The sequence below is a fragment of the Saccopteryx bilineata genome, chromosome 3 (genome assembly GCF_036850765.1).
Source record: "Saccopteryx bilineata isolate mSacBil1 chromosome 3, mSacBil1_pri_phased_curated, whole genome shotgun sequence".
Lineage (NCBI taxonomy): Eukaryota > Metazoa > Chordata > Mammalia > Chiroptera > Emballonuridae > Saccopteryx > Saccopteryx bilineata.
Window position 1 is genome coordinate 223,095,800 of NC_089492.1, and position 22,022 is coordinate 223,117,821.

The window sequence follows — 22,022 nt, forward strand, 5'->3', positions numbered from 1 at the left end:
GCATTTGAGGGAACAGGTACCATCCTCTCAACTTTGCTGTGAACCTAAAACTGCTCTAAAAACTAAAGTCTTTAAGAAAAAAAGCCAACTTCATTTTAGCCCCATTAAAATTTTTTTCCTTGCTCTATTAAAAACCCGGGAATCATGGGTCTCTGTAGCTTTGCTGTATGCCAAGATGGTTTCGTAATTAGTCTCTCGTCCAATTTCCCAGAAAAATTGGTGGTGAAGATGATTAAAAAAAAGATGAGTTTCTTTTTTTCACAGTTAAAAATAAAGATACAACTACCACTGACAGAAATAATCCTGATCTTAACATTTTTCTGCCTCTGCCTTTCCTGGCTGAAGAGACCCAGTCAATCTGGGTATTAATGAATAGTCCTTTGTATACATCCTGTGACTGCAGCTAACTTCTCTTTTCATGTTATGCTTCTCTTGCTTTCTCCTATAAAAAGTCCTGAAGAAAAGTGGGCATTTGCTTATTTCACAGCCTAAAGCTAAATGTGAACTTTTACTGATTATCATCCATATTAAGTGATATTTGTTCAATGTATACGATTGGGCAACCATTTGTTTGGCAAGCGGTATGTTTTTCCAATGGAATGAAAAACCCAGTGGCACAATGAATTTGGAAAATTATTACCATAAACATTAGTTCTTATCCTATTATTTTTTCAGGCATTTAAAAAATAATATTCTTAAAAAAATAAACCACACATATTTTTTAAAGAAGTCATGAAACTTACAAAGACTTGAATTGTCTCAACTATTCCTATTTCTTAAAAAAAAAAAAAAAAGGTGTTCCCACTTAACTAACATGATTAAAACAAAGATGAGTTTTTATACAGATTTGAAAATAAAGGTAAAAATTGTCACTAAAATATAAAGTCTACCGGAAAGTTCTGTCCGTTTCTATCACAAGTTTCGACACGAAGCACATGTTTATTTGGCGCATGTGTGCCTCTCTATTTTTATCACTTAATGTATACATACTGATGTAGCAAATTAACTAAAACAAAGTTGATTCACGCTGGTCTTATGTGTGAAGCGATAGTGTACCCATGGCTACTGATAAAGTTCATTTACGCCACTGTATTGTATATGAATTTCAACAAGGCAGAAATGCTACAGAAGCATGTAGAAATTTATTGAAAGTGTTTGGTGAAGGTACAGTTTCTGATAGGACATGCAGAAGATAGTTTGAAAAATTTGAAACAGGTGATTTCGACCTTTCTGATAAGCCACATTCTGGGCAGCCATCTTTGATTGATGACGATGTTGTTAAGACCATGTTGGAGCAAGATCCTTTTCTGACAACATCGGAGATCGCAGAAAGGCTTAATTCAGCTCAGCAAACCATTTTGGACCATATTCGGAAGATAGGATTGGTGTGGAAATATATTATTTAATAAAGTTTATTGACGGTGAGAAAAATTTGTATTTTGTTTTATTCCAAAAACAGACAGAACTTTCCGGTAGACCTTATACATATTATTGAGGCTTTAAAAAAATCTATAAAAAGGAGTTATTATTCACGAGTTATAGAATTTCACCAAGTCCAAGTGCTCCAAAATATCATAAGACACAACTTACTTAGAAAAATTAAATAAGCAGCTTTTTTGGTCCCAGTAATATTTAAACTTAAAAAAAATTCTAATAAATTTTGGGAACTCACGGCATCTAAGTATTTCATTAGAAACACAATGCTGTTAAAGATATGATGAACAATTACATCCAACTTTGTGGTAAGGTAAAAGCTTGTCTGAAAAAATTCTATAAAGTCATAATTTACTAGCCTTGTGCTATCATATCATTTAGTTCATACCTGCACAGATGGCTATGTATAGAAAAGTATAATAAAACAATAAACCTACATGATGAGAAGGAACCATGTCTATAAGATACAAGATGCAGGCAACAGCATGTTTTTCCTAGCTATTTTGATTAGGTTTTCTCTTCAGTCATACTTGGTGTGTTCTTCAAACCTGCCAACAGGTACAGTCAGTGATGAAGAAAGAATAAAAGACTGGGTTGACGTCTGTTACAATTCAACTACACTATTCAGACACAGCCATCATATAGTTCGATTACATGGATGATACAGAATTAAATAAACACTGACCCAATTTTATAACTGATCAACAGACACTTTTTAAAGAAAAAATAAATTTAGTGTGAAGTTTTAAAAATCTATATTCTTCATTTTTGCATTCCTTCAATAATCGTTCTACTGAAAAAAAGGCACCACAGCACCCTCACAGGGCACAAAATTAGTGGTAGGGGTAGGTTCCAAAAAAGATAGGCATTAGAGGGGGCAGAAAGAGAGAGGAAGAAATAAAACAAATATAAAATAATAACTATCATTTAACTAGCCCTCACAATGTTCCAGGCACTAAGTATTTGATGTTCAATGACTACTCACAAATTACAGAGTAGTATTGATGATTGTATTCACTTTATGGGTCAGCTATCTGAATAACAGAAAATATAAGTAACCTGTAGAAGGTCAGGTGGCGCAGCTGGATTTGGAACCAGGCACTGCGGCTGCACGGGGCATTGTAAACAGCCTCTGCGTTGCCATTGTCTGCACATTCCACGTGTCTTTCATTTCACCCTTACAACAACATCACATGGCAGGTAGCATCATCTCCAATGTGTAGATGAAGACCAAATCCTAGAGCATCCTGAACTTACTAAATGGCAGTGGAGCTGAAATTCCAAGTAGTACATTTCAGATTCCAAAGCCCTAGAGGAGAGGAGCGCCAAGATGAAGTTTCTCAACTGGACTGAAGAGGGATGTGCTCACTGTGGTCCTTTAGATCCTCGAACCCAAATATTAAGCCTACCTGCAGGAGGGCAGAGGGTCTGTCCTATTCATGATGGGGAATGTCGGTCCCTAGCACAGTGCATGAGGGTACTCTCGACTCCTTCGAAAGTCATTACACTTAATGACTCATTATTTAATATTATTGTACTTGCCCCGTACACTATCAGCTCTTCATTTTGTGTGAGCATACTATGTCCAGACAGGTACCATTCTAGGTGTTTGAAATATGTCACTGAATAATATATTCTTACCATTTGCTTATTTAACTTTGCACCCCAGCACCCAGCAGACTGTCTGGCACCCATTGGTTCTTAATAAAAATTTATTGAATGAACAAATAAATAAATCAGGAGGGATAGACAGAAGCAAAAGCAAAAAAAACCAACAAAAACCACAACAAAACACAAAAATCTACAGAGGGAAGGAAATATCTGCTATTTGATCTATTAACCCAAGATTTTTATTAAAATATTAATGTGCTTGTGATTAATAAAGTTAACCGTTTTTATTATTTAACTTATCTTTAAAAAGTAGAAATGCTACCAAACATGTTTAATTCCAAAAAGGAACTATGGTCCTGGTGCTGACGGAGGACATGTGGCTCAGGAAGCAGCCCTTGCTCTTGTCAGGCTAAATTTTCAAATTATATTTTCCAGAGCTCAGCCTGTGTTTGTATTCACCACTTTTCAAAAGGTGACTTTCCAAACCAAGTGTTCTCCCAGTAAATAGAAATGTTTATCTTAAAGCTCATCTGGTTTTAGCAATGAGGTTACAGGTTTCCAGGCTGTCATCCACACTGTTATTGACTCCCTCAATTAGAGGCAATGGCATTTCACCTCCATGCAAAATATTAGTAAATTAACAATCCCCACTCTGCATTCATTGGGGAAATCTGCTCTGCTTGTGATAACAAACAAGACAAGCAGGGAGTAATCAGAGATGGTCTGGTAATACCTTTAAGCCTTGCAAACATCAATTAGAACTCTGGCTCTGCACCTTGCCTTTGGGGTTCGGTCTGTAGGGTCAATTTTCTTTTTTCATGCAGAAGTCAGCATTGATAATTTGCAAGAGAAACAAGTGTATATTTATTAAACAAACCCCAACAAAAAAAACAGCAACAGAAATAACCACCCTGATTTTCTGAAACCTTTCCTATTACTCAATGTCTCTTTTAGACCATAAAATTAACTCTGCATTGTGAACCATTTTCAGGTCAGATTTACAATTCTCTGGCATGACAAGTTTGACTTAAAGAGCAAATCCTAATAAATACTTCTTTATAGTACTAGAAAGACTGCAAAGAGATTGTTATTCAAATGTCGTGGTTGTCTCCTTCAGATTTAAGGGCACTTTAGTCTAATGAAGAGATTTTTAGCCCAGTGATTGTTAGGTCATAGGAGCTCTGTGGATGAGCTTCAGTAGATTTACTGAACATATGTGAAAAACATTTTGTGTGTATTTTATTGGGATGGGCATGGTCACTTTAATCAGATTCTCTATGGGGGCTGTAACCCTATTAGACAAGGAAGGGCTGAGGGGAGGGGTCTGCTGAGGTCTGCCACCATCCAGCTGTCATGGATTGGCCCCAATTTTAGTGTCTTCTTCTGTAAACTGCCTTCTTCAGATGACCTACGAATCTCGTCTCCTCTATGTTTTAACACTTGAATACATGATGTTATGGGGATCATAAATTTAGCTGAATCTTCACCTTTAACATTCTCAATTCTAGTAATTATGTTAATTAGTGCTTCAGACTCATCCTTCATTGACATTTGATTATCATTAGCCATGAAACAAAGTAAACATTTATGAAAATATTAATAATTGCATTTTAAAGAAAGATCAACATCTTGCGTTTTCAGACAGTATCACTGTTAAACCCTTAAGAAACATTTTTATGCCGTCAGAATCTCATTCCTTTCTGCGGTACGTTATGATAAAGTCTAACTTACAATTTGAGTCTAATATAACACTATGTCAACTGTGTTTTTAAGTCTATAAATCTTATTACGTTTCCAAAGACAGAAGAGTTGAGAAGCTGGGCAAATGTTGCTTAAAATAATTCAAATATTTCTTTCAAAATCTTTTTTTTATTTTGGGGCTATGGAATTCTAGCCAAGGTTAAAAGTTATCATCTTTTGTTAAATCAATTAAACCAAAGTACAAGTGTTTTTTTTATTATAGGCTTAATAAAAACAAATCAGGTCAAAATTATCATTTCTTTTCCATTGAATCTGAACCACAAAAAGCTACTTTGTTAATATAAAGAAGATTTCTTTTTCTTTTTCTTTTTTCAGAGACAGAGAGTCACAGAGAGGGATAGATAAGGACAGACAGACAGGAAGAGAGAGATGAGAAACATCAATCATCAGTTTTTTTTTTTTTTTTTTTTTTTTTTTTTTTTACAGAGGCAGAGATAGACAGGGACAGACAGACAGGAACAGAGAGAGATGAGAAGCATCAATCATCAGTTTCTCGTTGCACATTGCGACTTCTTAGTTGTTCATTGATTGCTTTCTCACATGTGCCTTGACCGTGGGCCTTCAGCAGACCGAGTAACCCCTTGCTGGAGCCAGCGACCTTGGGTCCAAGCTGGCGAGCTCTTTGCTCAAGCCAGATGAGCCCGCGCGCGACCTCGGAGACTCGAACCTGGGTACTTCCGCATCCCAGTCCGACGCTCTATCCACTGCGCCACCGCCTGGTCAGGCAATCATCAGTTTTTTGTTGCAACACCTTAGTTGTTCATTGATTGCTTTCTCATATGTGCCTTGACCATGGGCCTTCAGCAGACCGAGTAACCCCTTGCTCAAGCCAGCGACCTTGGGTCCAAGATGGCGAGCTTTGCCCAAACCAGATGAGCCCACACTCAAGCTGGCAACCTCAGGGCCTAGAACCTGGGTCCTCTGCATCCAAGTCCGACACTCTATCCACTGCGCCACCGCCTGGTCAGGCTAAAGAAGATTTCTAACCAAGAACAAGGGCTAATGAGAAATCTGAAAGATTGTTCTTGTACTGGACATGTAAAACCATAGCTAACTTACTGTCATGATGAGACCTTTTTCCTGGAAGTATTTAACCAATGGAGCGGCGTTCTGCTTGAAGTTCATTAGTCTCCTCTGGGTAGCTTTCAGATTGTCATCCGGCCGCCCCTGTTGCTCTGCACGTTTTAGTAACCTTTCTTTGAGCCTCTGATTGGTGCAAGCCAGGAATACCACCAAGTCAGGAGTACAGATCTGTGGACAGCATTAAACAAGTAGACAGGTATTCAATATACCAACCAATGCAAGTGCAGACAATGGCTTTCATCTATTTGGTACTGTTGTGGCTTCCATATTTTTGGCCCTCTGTGTGTTCTGCCAGCATATTTCCAGGGTTAGCACTCTATACAAGGTCAAGAGGAGCCATTACAGTTCATGTAAATGGCATACTCCCACAGTCATATTCAGTGACCCTACTTATTTCAGAAAAATATTTTTTATTTATGCTCAGATATGTATCTGGTTGAGCTAAGGACAATATAAACCAAACTTTACCAAAGTATGTGTATATATGACCTGATTGTTGAGGGGAAATGACTGTTGGGGCCGCAGATGTTGTCTACAGTTAACAAGTACTGCTGTTATCATTACTATTTGCAGCTCTTTTAACATTATCTACTGTATGCCAGGCCCAATGCTAAGTTATTTCCTATGATGTTGCTAAACTTTACAACAAGCTGCAAGGTGACTATTACCTCCATTTTATGGATGAGAAAATTGAGGCTCTGACAACTTAATCACTTGTCTGAGGTTACATACTGAGTAAGGTCAGAGCTGGCATTTGAACCTAAATTTCTCTGGCCTAAGGCCTGTGTTTATTCCACTATTAAAAAGCACCAAATTGCCCAAAGACCTTTGTGAATTTCTGAAAATACTAAGAAATAACATGGAAAGAACATGTAATATAAAGTTTTTATTTAACTCAATTAAAACTAGTATTGCATTTAAAAAGTAGCATTGTCACATACAGTGAATGCAATTTCTTGAAGATAGGACAAGAGAAAAAAGGCAGTTGGACATAGTGATTTGAAAAGTGATCTCTAGCCCCAGCCAGTTGGCTTAGTGGTAGAGTGTCAGCCCGGCGTGTGGAAGTCCTGGGTTCAATTCCTGGCCAGGGCACACAGGAGAAGCGCTCATCTGCTTTTCCACTCTTCTCCCTCTCCTTCCTCTATCTCTCTTCCCCTCCCACAGCCAAGGCTCCACTGGAGCAAAGTTGGCCCGGGTACCGAGGACAGCCCCATGGCCTCCGCCTCAGATGCTAGAATGGCTCCCGTTGCAACAGAGCAACACCCCAGATAGGCAGAGCATCGCCCCCTGGTGCGCATGCCTGGTGGATCCTGGTCAGGCGCATACGGGAGTCTATCTCTCTGCCTCCCCGCTTCTCACTTCAGAAAAATACAAAAAAAAACCCCTCTAATAATTTTTTATTGAATCCTCACATTAGTAAATTGTTTGAGCACATACCCCAATAAATATGCACTTATTAATTTATAAATTGTGTGTGTATGTATGTATGTATATATATGCATGTATTACCATACTAATATAAGATGCATGTCATAAAATATTGTTATCACTCAATGTGCATGACGGATTGATTTCAGGACTCCCTCTGGATACCAAAATCAGAGGATGCTCAAGTACCTTGTGTGTTATTTGTTTATAATCTATGCACATCTTCCTGTATACTTTAAATCATCTAGATTTCTTATAACACCTAATAAAATGTAAATGTTATGTAAACAGTTGCTATACTGTTTTGTTTAGGGAATTATGACAAGAAAAAAAATGTCTGCTACCATTGCAATCATAGTAGACCTAACTACATAGTACATGTCAGCAACATGCAACATTATTTTTTCAAATATTTTCAATCTGTGGTCAGTTGAGTCTGCAGATGTGGAACCTCTGGATAAAAAGGATTATATACATCATGACCAATTTGGGTTTATTCCATAAATAAAAAGTTGGTTTACCTTTAAAAGAACCAAGCACTGAAGTTTACCAAACAAACAGAATAAAATAGATAAATCATATGATCAAATAAATGTGGAAAAACTATTTAGTAAAACTTAATATTCATTCATAATAAAACTCTTATAAAACTAGAGATTTAAGAGAACATCCTTAATTTGATAAAGAATAAATGCATAAAATTTGTTGCAAGTATCCTATTTAATTGGGAAATGCTGAAACCTTGCTCTGAGATGAAACAATGATGACCATTAAAATAATTTCTATTCAATTAAATCCATCTGGTCTAGGGTGTCATTTAAGGCTGCTGTTTCCTTGTTGGGTTTCTGTCTGGATGATTTACCCATTGATGTCAATGGGGTATTAAAGTTCCCTACTATGACTGTACTGTCAATTTTCCCCCTTTAAACCCATCAAGATAAGAAGAAATAAAAGGCATCAAATTTGGAAAGGTAGAAGTAAAACTGTAATTATTTGCAGATGACAGGATGCTATATATAGAAAACCTTAAATATTCCACCAGATAAACAAATCTACTAAAATATCAGGATACAAAATATAAGGTCTACTGGAAAGTTCTGTCTATTTCTATCACACCAAGTTTCGACACGTAAGCACATGTTTATTTGGCGCATGTATGCCTCTCTATTTTTATCACTTAATGTATACATACTGACGTAGCAAATTAACTAAAACAAAGTTGAGTCACATTAGTCTTATGTGTGAAGCGATAGTGTACCCATGGCTACTGATAAAGTTCATTTACGCCACTGTAATTTTTACGAATTTTAACAAGGAAGAAATGCTACAGAAGCATGTCTGTCGCATCCACCATATTCCCCGGACTTAGCACCCTCCGACTATGACTTATTTTTGTCCTTACAAAATTTTCTGAAGGGCAAAAAATTCAAAAATGAAGAAGATATCAAACAAACACTGGTTCAATTTTTCACATCAAAAGATAAAACATTTTTCAAAAATGGGATATACAAATTGCCCTCAGGCTGGCAAGAAATCATTAATAATAATGGCAATTATATTATTTAATAAAGTTTATTGATGGTAAGAAAAATTTGTATTTTGTTTTATTCCAAAAATGGACAGAACTTTTCGGTAGACCTTATAAATATTCAGACATCAGTTGCATTTTAATATGCCAATAATAATCTATTAGGGAAACAAAGAAGACAATCCCATTTACAACTACATCAAAAACAAATAAAATACCCGAGAATAAATTTAACCAAGGAAGTAAATGATCTGTACTCAGAAAAGTATAAGACACTGAAGAAAGTATAAGACCTTAAGATACAAATAAATAGAAGCATATATTGTACTGTGCTCATAGATAGGAATAATTAACTTTGTTAAAATGTCCATACTACTCAAAGCAATCTATAGAATCAATGCAATTCCTATCAAAATACTGCCAATGACATATTTCACAGAACTATAACAAATGCATAATGTAAAAATGTATATGGAACCACAAAGCATTCCAAATAGTCAGCAATCTTGTGAAAGAAGAATAAAGTTGGAGGTATCATATTACCTGATAGCAAACTATACTACAAGGCTATAGTAATCACAACAGCATGGTATTGTAATTACAGTAAGTGGCACAAAATCGAGATGGAGTAGCTGCTACTATGAGAACGTATAATAGGAAAATCCAATTTCATCATGGGGGTCATGAAAAGCTCCTACCCTACGAGGAACTGACAATTGAGTTGAGATCTGAAGATGAAGGAGTAACTAGAGAAAGAAGGGGAGGGAGAGTGGTCCTTCCAAGAGAACAGAAACTCTAGAGAAGAGCAAGAACATGGCCTAAGAAGAAATGCAACACCCAAATTTTGCATGATGGGTGCAGCTCACAAAATAAGAATCATTTAGACATCATCCTCTTAGAGAGGAGGCGATCTAAATAGGTAGGTACTTTTTTTTTTCTTTTGCAGAAGAGAGGAAACAATGAAACAACTATTGTCCTGACAGGGTATTTCTTTAAATTAAAATTTGACGTTTACAAGTGGAAGATTCTAGACACAAGAACAGATGAACTGAGACTATGGTGAACATGTTCTGTCATCTGTTTTCTTTGTCTTTCCTCTTTTCCCAGTTAACAAACATGGCTCTGCAAACTCAAAACCTGATTATAAACTCCATGACCTGAGCTATTAAGACCCTTGGGCTTATAGAAGAGGACAAAAAGTAGGATAATGTTAATCTTTTTAAAGAAGCAAGTTCAAGACTTCTCTTCCATTGTTCCTCATTCCCCTCTCTTCACTTCTGAGGAGAACAAGTGTGGCAAAGTGGGTCAGAACAAAATTTACCATGGAGCTATAGTTCTAGGCAGGATTGTGGTTTCTCTTTTAATTCCAAGAGTCAGGAGGTGTAATATTCATCTCCTTTTCTCTCTGATGTTCATCTTTCTATCTGAACTTTCTTCTTTCTCTGCAGCTAGTGAGATTTGTTGGACTTGTCAGATAACCTGCATTGAGTAGATCTAATAACCAGCACAATTTATGATTTTGTGGTTCTGTTTCCTGCCTTCTCCACCATTGTCATTATCTGAATCGATGTTTCTGTGACAATAGTGGGACAATCTGAGACTTGGAGGTGAGATTAGGGTTGAAGGAGGTCTTTTGGTCTGCTTTGGTCCCAGGTTCTAGGCTACTGGTAGCCTGGGCAGAAAGAATTCTCCATGTGCTTTAGAGAGTAGACTTGGGTTTCAGTGGGTTTAGAAGCAATGTTTTAGAGCAAAGAACTTTTTTGCCCCTGTGTAGACTGACTTAAGGATCATGATGGAGGACTGACAAACTGATGATAGAATTTGTTGTTCCTCAAATACTTTAATCTCTCATGTTTCCAATGAGCAGCACTGGGTATTAGGCCCTGGTTAGAAAGTGGAATAAGACATTTTCTCAGACCTTAAGGAGCTCAAAGTGTGATGTAGGGATATGCTATGAAGACATGCAGAGTTAAAAAAACAATCAGAGACAGGTGCCGTAGGGAAAAGCCCTGAGTAGACAAGAGTCCAGGGTCCTCTCTGACCCTGTACTGGAAACAGCAAAACAGTAGGATAAGATTCAGTACCAAGAAATGTTTAGGCTCTCAGAACAGAGATTAGATGTCAGCATGTTCCTTGTCCTTTACTTCACCCCCTGAAAACTTCTGCTGTCTGCTTCTTTGAGTTATTTGTATTGGCTAATAAATAATTGAGTAAGGCTTGGGATGGGACTTCAGTCCTTTGGTCTGCTGACCAGGGCTGTTTCTTCCCCTCGGCCCCTCAGAGCATGTCATCTGATATCTGGGTAGTTCATTGTCACTGTGACAACTGGTGCCCCGTGCTAGGATCAGGAACCAAATGACAGGTTTGCTCCTTCAAGTTCACTGATGCAGCAACAAGTGGTTCCCCATGTGAGGAACCAGAAGAAATGACCTCCCAAAGCCTGGCAAAGGAAAAGGACGTCTGCTTATCCTGTTTGGTGAGGAACACAAGCCTCAGGGGACTACCCTTTGAATGCTTGCAATGAGGTCACTTTTAGGGGCAGCCCACAGGATTTCCTTTTCCTTCATCTCTCTTTCATCAAGGGAAATTAATTCTCTTTCCCCTGAGCAGCACGTTCTCAAATTACAGCTATGGGGATTCCTCAGAGCTGCAAGGTGTTGGATGCCCTCTTGCCCATCATCTGACAACATTGCCCTTGGTATCTGAAGGAGGTGAGTTTAGACCTGAAAGACTGGGAAAGCAGTTTACCAAGCGGATGTTTGAAGCAATCTGGATGGGATATGAAGTCACCTCTTGGGATTGAAAAGAGCTGTACAAACAGTTCTCACCACCTAGCCTGAACCTCAGACCAGCCCCTCCCCCTAGATATTTCACCAACACTAACCAGCAAGAAGTAGCTACAGAAGACAAGACCTTCACCTCTTTTCTTTAAACAATAAATGGTTGAAATGTTAGGTTTGGGCCCAGGGCTCCTTTCACTCCAGAGCACCTTTAAAAACTCAAATTCCCCTCATCCGCCCTCTGCCTCCCTTTAAGCAACTCTCCCTACATTGGGAAGATTCTGGGAAGTGTCCTTGGGACAAGGCCTTTAAGAAGGACCTGGGGCTTGGGAAAGGAAGACAGTCTGTGACCAAGGCCATAAACTTGTTACAACAGTAGAAAAGAAGGACATTTTTAGAAAGATTACTGGCAAAACCTAATAGCAACTATGTAGCTTGGCTTTTGTATGTGTCCTGAGAGGGTAATTAAAACTCAATCTAAAAATTCCTTATAAAGTTCCAGCAAAGAAGATTATAAAAAGCCAATATGATCAATTATTATTCTTGTGTTTATACAAATTACCAGGCCAAGGTAAAACTAGACTTAAAACTGTAACTAAGACAATCTTAATTTAGCTCTTTAAAAAATTAAAAATAAAAAGAACTAAGGGTAATTTTAGGCAAAAAAAAAAAAAAGAGAGAGAGAGAGAGAAACAGGTCATTTAAATATCTTAAAGCCTTCTCCTAGGGACCTGGAAACCACTGTAATCCTGAGAACAATAGAATTAACACCTCGCAGGCGTCCCCAAACTACAGCCTGAGGGCCACAATGCGGCCCCCTGAGGCCATTTATCCAGCCCCCACTGCACTTCTGGAAGGGGCACCTCTTTCATTGGTGGTCAGTGAGAGGACCACTGTATTTGGCAGCCCTCCAATGGTCTGAGGGACAGTGAACTGGCCCCCTGTGTAAAAAGTTTAGAGACCCCTGTGAGGGGTTGTCCAGGACCTCAATGTAAAGAGAAAAAAAAGGGAGGGACACTTTTAAAATCCAAGTGGCTCAGTAGACCATCCCCTCTCTTCTTTTCAGTCATCCTGGAAGGCAGCCAAGGACAGAGTCTTGCCTTCTCTGCAATTATTCATAATACTGTAAGATATAAAGTTATGCCAATTTTTTTAACTAAGTGGTCTAGAAAAGCATTTGATATCCCTACTAGTTTAAATTTAATTAATGTCTTTAAAAGTTCTTAACAAAAAATGTTTGTTTTCCCTAGGTTTACAAAAGGTTCTTATTATCTCTGTTATGTCCTCTAAAATATGAGTTTGTTTGCAATGAAAGAACTTGTTTCTAAAGGTCATGAAACACGTTCATAAAAGTATTTGTCTAAAATTGCTTATTACTGACTTAGTTGTCACTGAAAGTCCAGGTTTTTAGAAGTTGAGAATTCTGACTAATGAGAAAGAAATTGTATGATTTTAATGATTAAAGGTATAATGTATGGAGGTACTTTTGAAAGGAAAAGGAAATTATCTGAAAGCTGGTTATTTCTGAATAGTGAAGAAGGATTGTGTAACTGGCAGAAGGTTTGTGCAGAGGGAAGAAACAGAAACAGAAGGAACTGAAAGAATGAACGAAGGGGAAGAAAGAAAGGAATGACTTTAGAAATAGGATTGTACTGAAAGTAAAATAAAAAGGAATCGTAGGAATTAGGGGCCACAGGAGCTTGAGAAATTCACCCAAACTTGGAGGTATTACAGAATGAGCCGGTAGCCTTCTTCCAACTACACAAACAAAAAATGGGGAGTCACTCCACAAGAATAACTGTATAAGGCTCTTTTGTATTCTTAATTTTTTGAGCATTTCCTCATCTAGACTTACTGCAGCCAAGAGGCATTTTATATATATCAGCTGAACAACAAACAGCCTAAGCCTCTTGTTGTACCAGGATATATTAGCTGGCCCTGAATGGCAGAATCCAGTCAAATAGCTAACCTGGGGATGAGGATATGTTGCAATTTTGTCATCAGCAAGTCCTCTCTGGATACCAGTGAGAAATGTAGAGCCTTATCATGAGTTGGCATCAGGCCCTAGAAAGCAACCTGGTGCCAGAGATCCAGAAGCTGATAGCGAATCCACCTCAGGAGTGAACCCAAAAAAGAGGAGGACACCTAACTCACTCCCCAGCACTCAGGGAGTGCCTGACATCACCTGGGATGCTTGAAAACATCTAACCAGGAGTGCTGAAGAAGTTTTGCAAAATACAGGCACACTTGGAACCCCTAAAATCCTGTTTCTCTCTATGCTTGCCCTTCCCGTTCCACAGCAACCACCTAACCATCTTACTCTGTTAATCTTTACTAAAACAAAAAAGGGGAATATGTAGGAATATGCTATGAAGACATGCAGAGTTAGAAAAACAATCAGAGACAGCAAGGCGCCCTAGGGTGGAAGCCCTGAACAGATGAGAGTCCAGGGGCCTCTCTGACCCTGTACTGGAAACAGCAAAACAGCAGGATAAGATTCAGTAATAGAAATGTTTAGACTCTCAGAACAGATTCAAGTCAGCATGTTCCTTGCACTTTACTTCACCCCTGAAAACTTCTGCTGTCTGCTTCCTTGAGTTATGTGTACTGGCTAATAAATATCTGAGTAAGGCTGGGGACGGGGCTTCAGTCCTTGGGTCTGCTGACTGGGGCTGTTGCCTCCCCTTAGCCCCTCGGAGCATGTCATCTGGTCTCCGAGTAGTTCGTTGTCACTGAGACAGTGTGATAGTTGAGTTAGGAGATAATTATAATAAAATATGATTAGCACAATGTTTTTAAAAACGGGAAAAAAGAAGAGGGTCTCTCCCAGATGGCCATTCTTGCAGTTCCTGGTGTTGGTGAACATATTTTCCCAAAGCGTTCTTTTCTCTAAGACAAATATCCTCCCCTTTTCCCCTTATTGTTACAATGACATGAAATAAATGAATCAAATGAAATCTGTTCTGCTGAGGCAAACTCTGATAACAACGAGAAGGAGACTCAACAGCCATGTTACTGAAAGAGTAGTCTTTGCACCAGTTGTCCTTGGGTGAACATTGCCAGGAAGCTTGTTAGAAACATAAATTCATGAGCTCCACTCTGTTCTACTGAATCAGAATCTCTGCAGATAGGACTCAGGAAGCTGTGTTTTAACCTCTGCTTTAAACTATTAGAAACTCTCTATACAGAAATAAGAGCTCAACACAGGAGCTTATTGAAATTGCAGGGTTTTTAAAACAACAACAAACCTAAAGTGAATCAATATGATTAAGCACAAAAATAAAAGAAACTACCAAGGAGATAACCAATATTTGAAATCGTATTTTTTATAGCTTGGGTATTTTTTGTTCAAAAGCTATATTATACCCATTTCCATGACCGTGTCATAATTTCTTACAGTCCACAGTTTCTACCCCTTCAGTGAAGTAGTATCTAGATTATTTTGTTCTTCCACAATTTGTTGCATGCCAAATTAATCATATTGCTCAACAGAGTGTATCATTAATAGTTTCAAAAAGATATTTGATTATGAAAAGTACACTTCTGTGATTTGATTTTTATGGTGCAAATCTTCACTTCAATAAAAGCAGTTGGGGTACATTAAGCTGTCAAGATGTAGAAATTTAATGAAGAGGAAAAGATTGAGGTCTTATTTAAGACCTCAATATGGAAATGGATGTACACTTACAACTGTTTTTTTCCAAGACATCTTTTCCCCACCAATTTGATTATGCAGGCAATTACATCATTCATTTGTTTATTCTTCCATTTACTACAATCCCATTATGAGTCAGAAGTTGAAGTTCTGGAAAAGTAGACTGAGACTGTTCAGGCTGGCACTGCCTTCCACGCTAAGCCGTTGGGGTTTTACCTTATAAACACAGGAGAATTGTATTTCCTTTTGTGACTCAGAATGAACGCCAGTGGTAATGCAGAGGGCAGACCGGATGGGGAGAGAGCGGAGGCAAGAGGATCACCTGGAATAATTAATGAGCCTGAACTCTCTATTATGATACACCCCTTTATTAGCAGAGGTTAAATAAAATGCAATGTAAAACATCACCATTATTCTTAATATTGTCTTTAGAGATGTGCTTGATTTTAGTGATCGTTTTGGAAATTGGGGGAACCATTAGTGCTAGCATCAGGCAAACAACCCTAAAATAAAACAAAGGAGCTTTGAGATTTGAGAGAGAGGAGAGGGGAATGAAGGAAAATGAGGGAAACCCCCAAATTCATTAGCTGTTTCTATACTTGTAGGATGAGCCAAGCCTGCCTGATTCACAGCGGTCAGGGTATGCATTCTTCATAACTGGTACATGGGATGAATGACTGATGAGATATCAGAAAACAGTATCAAGAAGCAATAAAATCATTGGAGATGTTTTCAGACCAGCCAAGAAAATCACCATTGGGCCTGCCCAGGTAGTGATGCAGTGAATAGAGCGTTGTACTGGGATGCTGAGGACCCACGTTCAAAACCCCAAGGTCACCGGCTTGAGTGCAGGCTCTCCAGTTTGAGCATGGGGTTGCTAGCTCAGGCGTGGGATCATAGACATGATTCCATGGTCGCTGGCTTGAGCAAGGGGTCACTGTCTCAGCTGCAGCCCCCTGGTCAAGGCATATATGAGAAAGCAATCAATGACCAACTAAAGTGTCACAACAACGAGTTGATGCTTCTCATCTCTGTCCCTATCTGTTACTCTTTCTTGCTCTCTCTCACTAAAAAAAAATTAAAAAAAAAAAAAAGAATGGGACAGACCTTGAAATGTAAGATCTCAGCATATTTATATAGCATTTAGCCAGCCCCGTCCATGTATCTTGCCTCTTTACAAACATTTAACTTTTAAATCCATAATATTGACAATAAGAATAATTATTCATGAGATGTTATTGGTATGAGGACACAACTTCGACTTATATTGCCTAATATGCTCTAAATTCATGGAAGCAAAGATGAGAAAAAATCCTTAAAGACTGTATGATCCAAATCTCTGTTAGGTCTGCAGAGCAATCAGTTTTTATAAACAATATTGAAGCTAAATATTTGATATGTTTTTAGTTGTATCAAGTAAGATAAAGTATATTCATTTAAAAAACAGGACCAGAGCAGTTTCTCCCTGACATACCTATTTTATTTATTTTTCTATTTTTTAAATTTTTTATTGAATTTATTGGGGTAACATTGCTTAATAAAATTATACAAATTTCAGGTGTACGATTCTATAATGTGTCATTCGTTTACTGTATTGTGTGTTCACCACCCCAAGTCAAGTCTCCCTCATCACCATTTATCACCCCTTTATCCTCTCCTACCTCGTCCCACCCCCTTTTCCCTCTGGTAATCACTATACTGTGTTTATGAGTTATTTTCTTTGTTTAATCCTGTTTTGTATTGTCTTGTTTTGTTTTTCTTTTTGAGAGAGGAGAGAGAGAAAGACAAGGGTGGGAAGGGGAGAGCAGTGGGAAGCATCAATTCACAGTTGCTTCTCTCATGGGCTTTGACCGAGCAAGCCCGGGATCGTGAAGTCACGCTCCATCCACTGCACCACCACAGGTCAGTGCCCTTCACCTTTTCACCCAGTCTGGTCATGCCCCTCATCTCTGACAGCTGTCAGACTGTTCTCTATCTATGAGTCTGACCTACTTATTTTAGACAAATGGATTTCATGCTTTGAGACATATTACATCCATTCGAAAGAAGTATTAGAAAAGTGGTTTAAAAATTCTTAAGGCAAGAAGCAAATTTTTAAATCTTTATGAAGTATTTCTTGAAGAAAAATGAAATTCAAGGGTATATTAAATGTTAACTGATATTATGGAAATATGAAATAGATAAGAAATTATGTAATAGTACCATAAATACTTGGTGCATAAACTTACTGGATGAAAAATAGTCTGAAAATTCACCACCAAATGCCCTTAATAAAGATTTTCATTTGAAGTTTAGATGGAAATACTTTTTTTTAAAAGAAAACTTAGGTATCATTCCAAAGAAAAACTGTTATCTATTCATTAGGTATGTTATCTTTATTTGTATTGCTGAAAGAAGCTAACACTTCAAAAGAGGATGCATACCTAGTTCCTAGTTTCACCTTTACCTAGATTGACTAGCATTCACTCAAATACAAAGACTGTCTCCAGGGAAATTCAGAAAAGACTAGTAAGTTGTCAATGGCTGAGTGAGTATTCTACTCTATTCCTACTATATCTCTTTGCTTAGCTTATCTTAGAATAACTTTTCTAGTTCAAATTGATAATGAAGAAAATACTTTAAACTCACATCCGCAAACATAAGAGGCATTAACAGCCAAACAAATTTCAGCCAGAATTTGAGAACATATTTTCAGAACATCTTGTTCAAGATTATTTTTAATATCCTCTGTATGAGAACCACTAATAATAAATGAAAATTCCTTTATTATTCCACTCATACAATCTACAAAAGTGTTTATTAACTATTTTAATATGTGCTTACAAGTAGTTAACTAGGTCATCTTTCTTTTATTAATTTCCTTTTCTTTTTAAAATCTGATTATTGGGGCGATCACTTTATAAGTTACATAAATGTCAAATCACTATGATGGCCTGACCAGGCGGTGGTGCAGTGGATAGAGCGTCGAACTGGGATGCAGAGGACCCAGGTTCGAGACCCCGAGGTCGCCAGCTTGAGCATGGGCTCACCTGGTTTGAGCAAAAGCCCACCAGCTTGAACCCAAGGTCGCTGGCTCCAGCAAGGGGCTACTCGCTCTGCTGAAGGCCCACGGTCAAGGCATATATGAGAAAGCAATCAATGAACAACTAAGGTGTTGCAATGCGCAATGAAAAACTAATGATTGATGCTTCTCATCTCTCTGTTCCTGTCTGTCTGTCCCTGTCTATCCCTCTCTCTGACTCACTCTCTGTCTCTGTAGAAAAAAAAAATCATTATGATGTACACCTGAAACTAATACTGTATGAAAATTGTAATTAAAAACATTAAAAAAGACAGAGAAATCTTCTGATAAGTTCTAGCACTATTTGGAAATGCATTCATAGATGTCCACTTCAGTCCAACAAACATTTATTGAGCATCTGCTATGAGGTAACTATCATACTAGACAAAAGCTATGTAAAATGCGCAAGACACGGTTCCTGCCCACAAGAATTTCCCAATCCAAGGTGGAAGCAGAAACATAAAATATTATTTCAATATAGTGAAATTGTATGGGAATCCCACTCTGTTGGAATCCAGTTCCTCTACTGGGTACAGTAGAGGTGTAGAAAATGGCCTGGAGTTTTGTAAACTGTGGCCCAAGTGAATTTCACATGACCACATAGAATGGCTTCTTTCTCCAGAAATTTTCCAGAACTTTTGCTTTTTCTGGGGAAAAGGTATAGGGAAAGGAAAGAATGAAGAAGTTGTATTCAAGTCTATGTTTGGTGGGCAAAAGTGGGTCTATGGGAAACCCTGTTAATATGATCTAACTATTCTACTCATGCATTCACTCATTCACTTAGATTTTATTGAGTACTACCAAGCCCCAGAAGTATGATAGTTGCATTTTGTATTGAAACAGTAGCTCATAATCTGGCCTCCAGCTCTAAACTGCTTCGGTGTAAAAGAATGTGATGAACTCAAGGTTCATTTTAGAAGTTGATGGTTTGGTAGCTATCATCACATCTAGAGAAGCAAACTAAGCTGAAAGACTACCCAATGAAGTGACCAGAAGTATATGTGAGATAAGCACTCTTTCTGACAATCAGAAATAGTCTCTGTTTGTACCCCCATCCCACCCCATGCTCCTTCAAATACAACCCTACCTGTAGGCAGAGGGTAAAGGTTTTTATTTTATGTTTTTCTATAAAGACCTAATAAGTGGCTTTATTGATTCAGGGTTCTAGAACAGTTGAGATGGGAATTCAAAGTGTTATGATCTCCAGTCTATACACCACAGATATGGCCCATCCCAGAGGCTTTCTATATGGAATGGGCAAAGAATCACCATTACTAAAGGTCACAGCATTTTGGATTCAGCTTCAAAATCCTTTTCAGCATATCAGGCCAGGGAGCCATAACCATTTAAATGTTTTTGCCACCGCTGGTTTATGCACACTAGTGAGGTTGCTCCATAAGCCATACAGGAAAACTAGTTTTAGTCTCAGTGTATAGCCATAATGAACAACAACAACAACACACACACACACACACTCACACACACACATTCTTTCTCTCTCTCTCAATTACCTAGATTTCAATGTTAAGTTGTGGTGAACAGAAGTGGTATTTTTATTAAAACCAATAAAGTTATTTCCCAAAATTGTTGATGTTCACTTTTAATGTTCTATTCAGCATTTTCAGTGGGTGAATCTTTAACTAACTTTCCCATTAGAAAATGAGCAATTTTTCACAGCTCTAAAAGGTAACAACTATTGCAAGAATGAGTCTTTTCAAATTGATCTGGTGCCATTGATTTGAAACCAGACTTTCAAGTCTCTTTTGGCCAGAGCAGCAGCTGCCTTCACCTTGGCCTTTCTGCTCTAACAGGCAGCCAGAGCCCTGAAGTATAATTACTCTAATAGGATATTTTTACATTATTAATTTAGTGCTTTGAAATGTAATGAGAGATTTGGGCATAAACAAATCTAAGCTGGAAACCCTTTTCAAATATTTCTCTCGTATTTCCTTCTATCTATTATCTATCAATCATCTATCTAATGTATGTACATACATACACATATATGCATAAACACTGCCTAAAGAATTTCTATTAGAATATTTGGCAGTTCAAATAAAACATACTTTGGTGAATTTTCAGAAGAGTCATTACTAAATTTTAATAGAAAACAAAGAACCATAGATATGGAAAGGCCCACTGGAGAGTTTAAACCATTTACCATTTTATTATTCGCTCATTCATTTACTCACTCATTCAGCAAACACTGAATATTTAAAGTGTGCAAAAATAATATTGAAGAATTCTTTAAAATTTCTAGACAAGAAAAAACACTGACTAACTCTAATAATTTGCTCTTGAAGCTTAATAATAGGTACTTTTAAGGAGATTTTTCATCAGATATAATTCAAAACTATTTTCTTATGTACAAATACTTTCACTCAGCAAAGAAGAACCAGACAATGCACTATTTATAAAACTCAGACATGCCTGGAGCACAGTAACGAGGAGATGAATATGAAGACAAACAGTGATTTATATCAGAACATAACAGAACTTATAAAACTGAATGTGCTTTTTTCCCTCAAATACACCCACTGGGAAATTAAAAATTCATTTTAATATGTTGTCCACTGTTGAAAATGTGTTGGGGCTGATTTTTTTTATCCAACTCAAGATGTTCTTTTGAATGGTAGGTAAATCCCAGCCCTTTGATACTGGGCTTGACTTTTCTTATTCTCAGGGAGAGTCCTCAGCTGGGTGGAAAGAGCCCTCCCTGCACAGAGGAGTGTGGTGTTCTCCAAGCTCAGGAGTTCAGGTTGCTCACTTTAGCTCTCCAGTAGCTAGATCTGTGAAATCCAGCCAGTCACCTTAAAATCTCTGGGTCTCAATTTTCTCATTTACAAAATGAGATCAGGGGCTAACAAGCTTTGTTAATTTTTTTAATTTAAAAAATTCTTTTTAAAGAATTTTTTTAAATATTCTAAGAATTTGTATGTACTAACAGCTGTACTTTTGTTGTCAGTTGACTGAGAAATGCTTGTTTTGCTCAGTTTTCTTTGTCTCTGCAGTGACTCAGCAACCTGCAGCTGCAGGGACCACCAGTACAAGATGCAGGATAAAGACCTTCTAAATTTGTGCCTCAGTGAATTTATGTACTTATGGAGGGCATGATTTAAAGCATGAACGAGAAGGTAGTTTTTGGACATGACTCATGGGGGAAAAAAGAACTAAGAACTACAACAGATTAAATGCAATAATCAAGGGCTACTCACCATATTAGAAAATTAGTCACTACTACTTCTTTTTTAAATTGACTTTTATTGGGGACAGTGGTTAACATCATTATATAGGTATTAGAGGCCCAATCCTACAATATCTCTGTACACCGTATTGTGTGTTCACCCTCCAAGTCAAGTCTTTGTCCATCACCATTTATCACCCCCATATCCTCCTCCACGTCCAGGGATCCTTGGATTATGACAGTTTTGATATATGACATTTGAGTTTACGACGCTCACTACCATAAAAACTTCAAAAAAATTGAGACGTTTCGGCTTATACCATTAGCGTCGGGCTTACAGACGTGGCGAACTAGCTCGTGTGCACATGGAGGAAGAAGATGCAGCAATGCAGGGGGTATGAGTGAGGGAGTTGGCGTTCCCAGTACATTTACCTGCATCGCTTTGGACTGTTAAAAGCTCAAGTGTTCTGTTGTTCTGTTTGTGTTGCTTTGGCGAC

At 37.9% G+C, this 22,022-nt stretch overlaps 1 protein-coding gene across 3 annotated transcripts in view; it reads right to left on the minus strand.

Moving 5' to 3' along the window:
• Window positions 1-22,022, minus strand: part of AK5 (adenylate kinase 5) — a 245,648-nt gene that overhangs the window by 175,046 nt on the left and 48,580 nt on the right. For all 3 annotated transcript variants that reach the window (XM_066268868.1, XM_066268867.1, XM_066268866.1), the window contains one exon: window positions 5,866-6,057. In XM_066268868.1, the coding sequence (XP_066124965.1) occupies window positions 5,866-6,057 (192 nt within the window). The remainder of the gene's footprint in view (window positions 1-5,865; window positions 6,058-22,022) is intronic.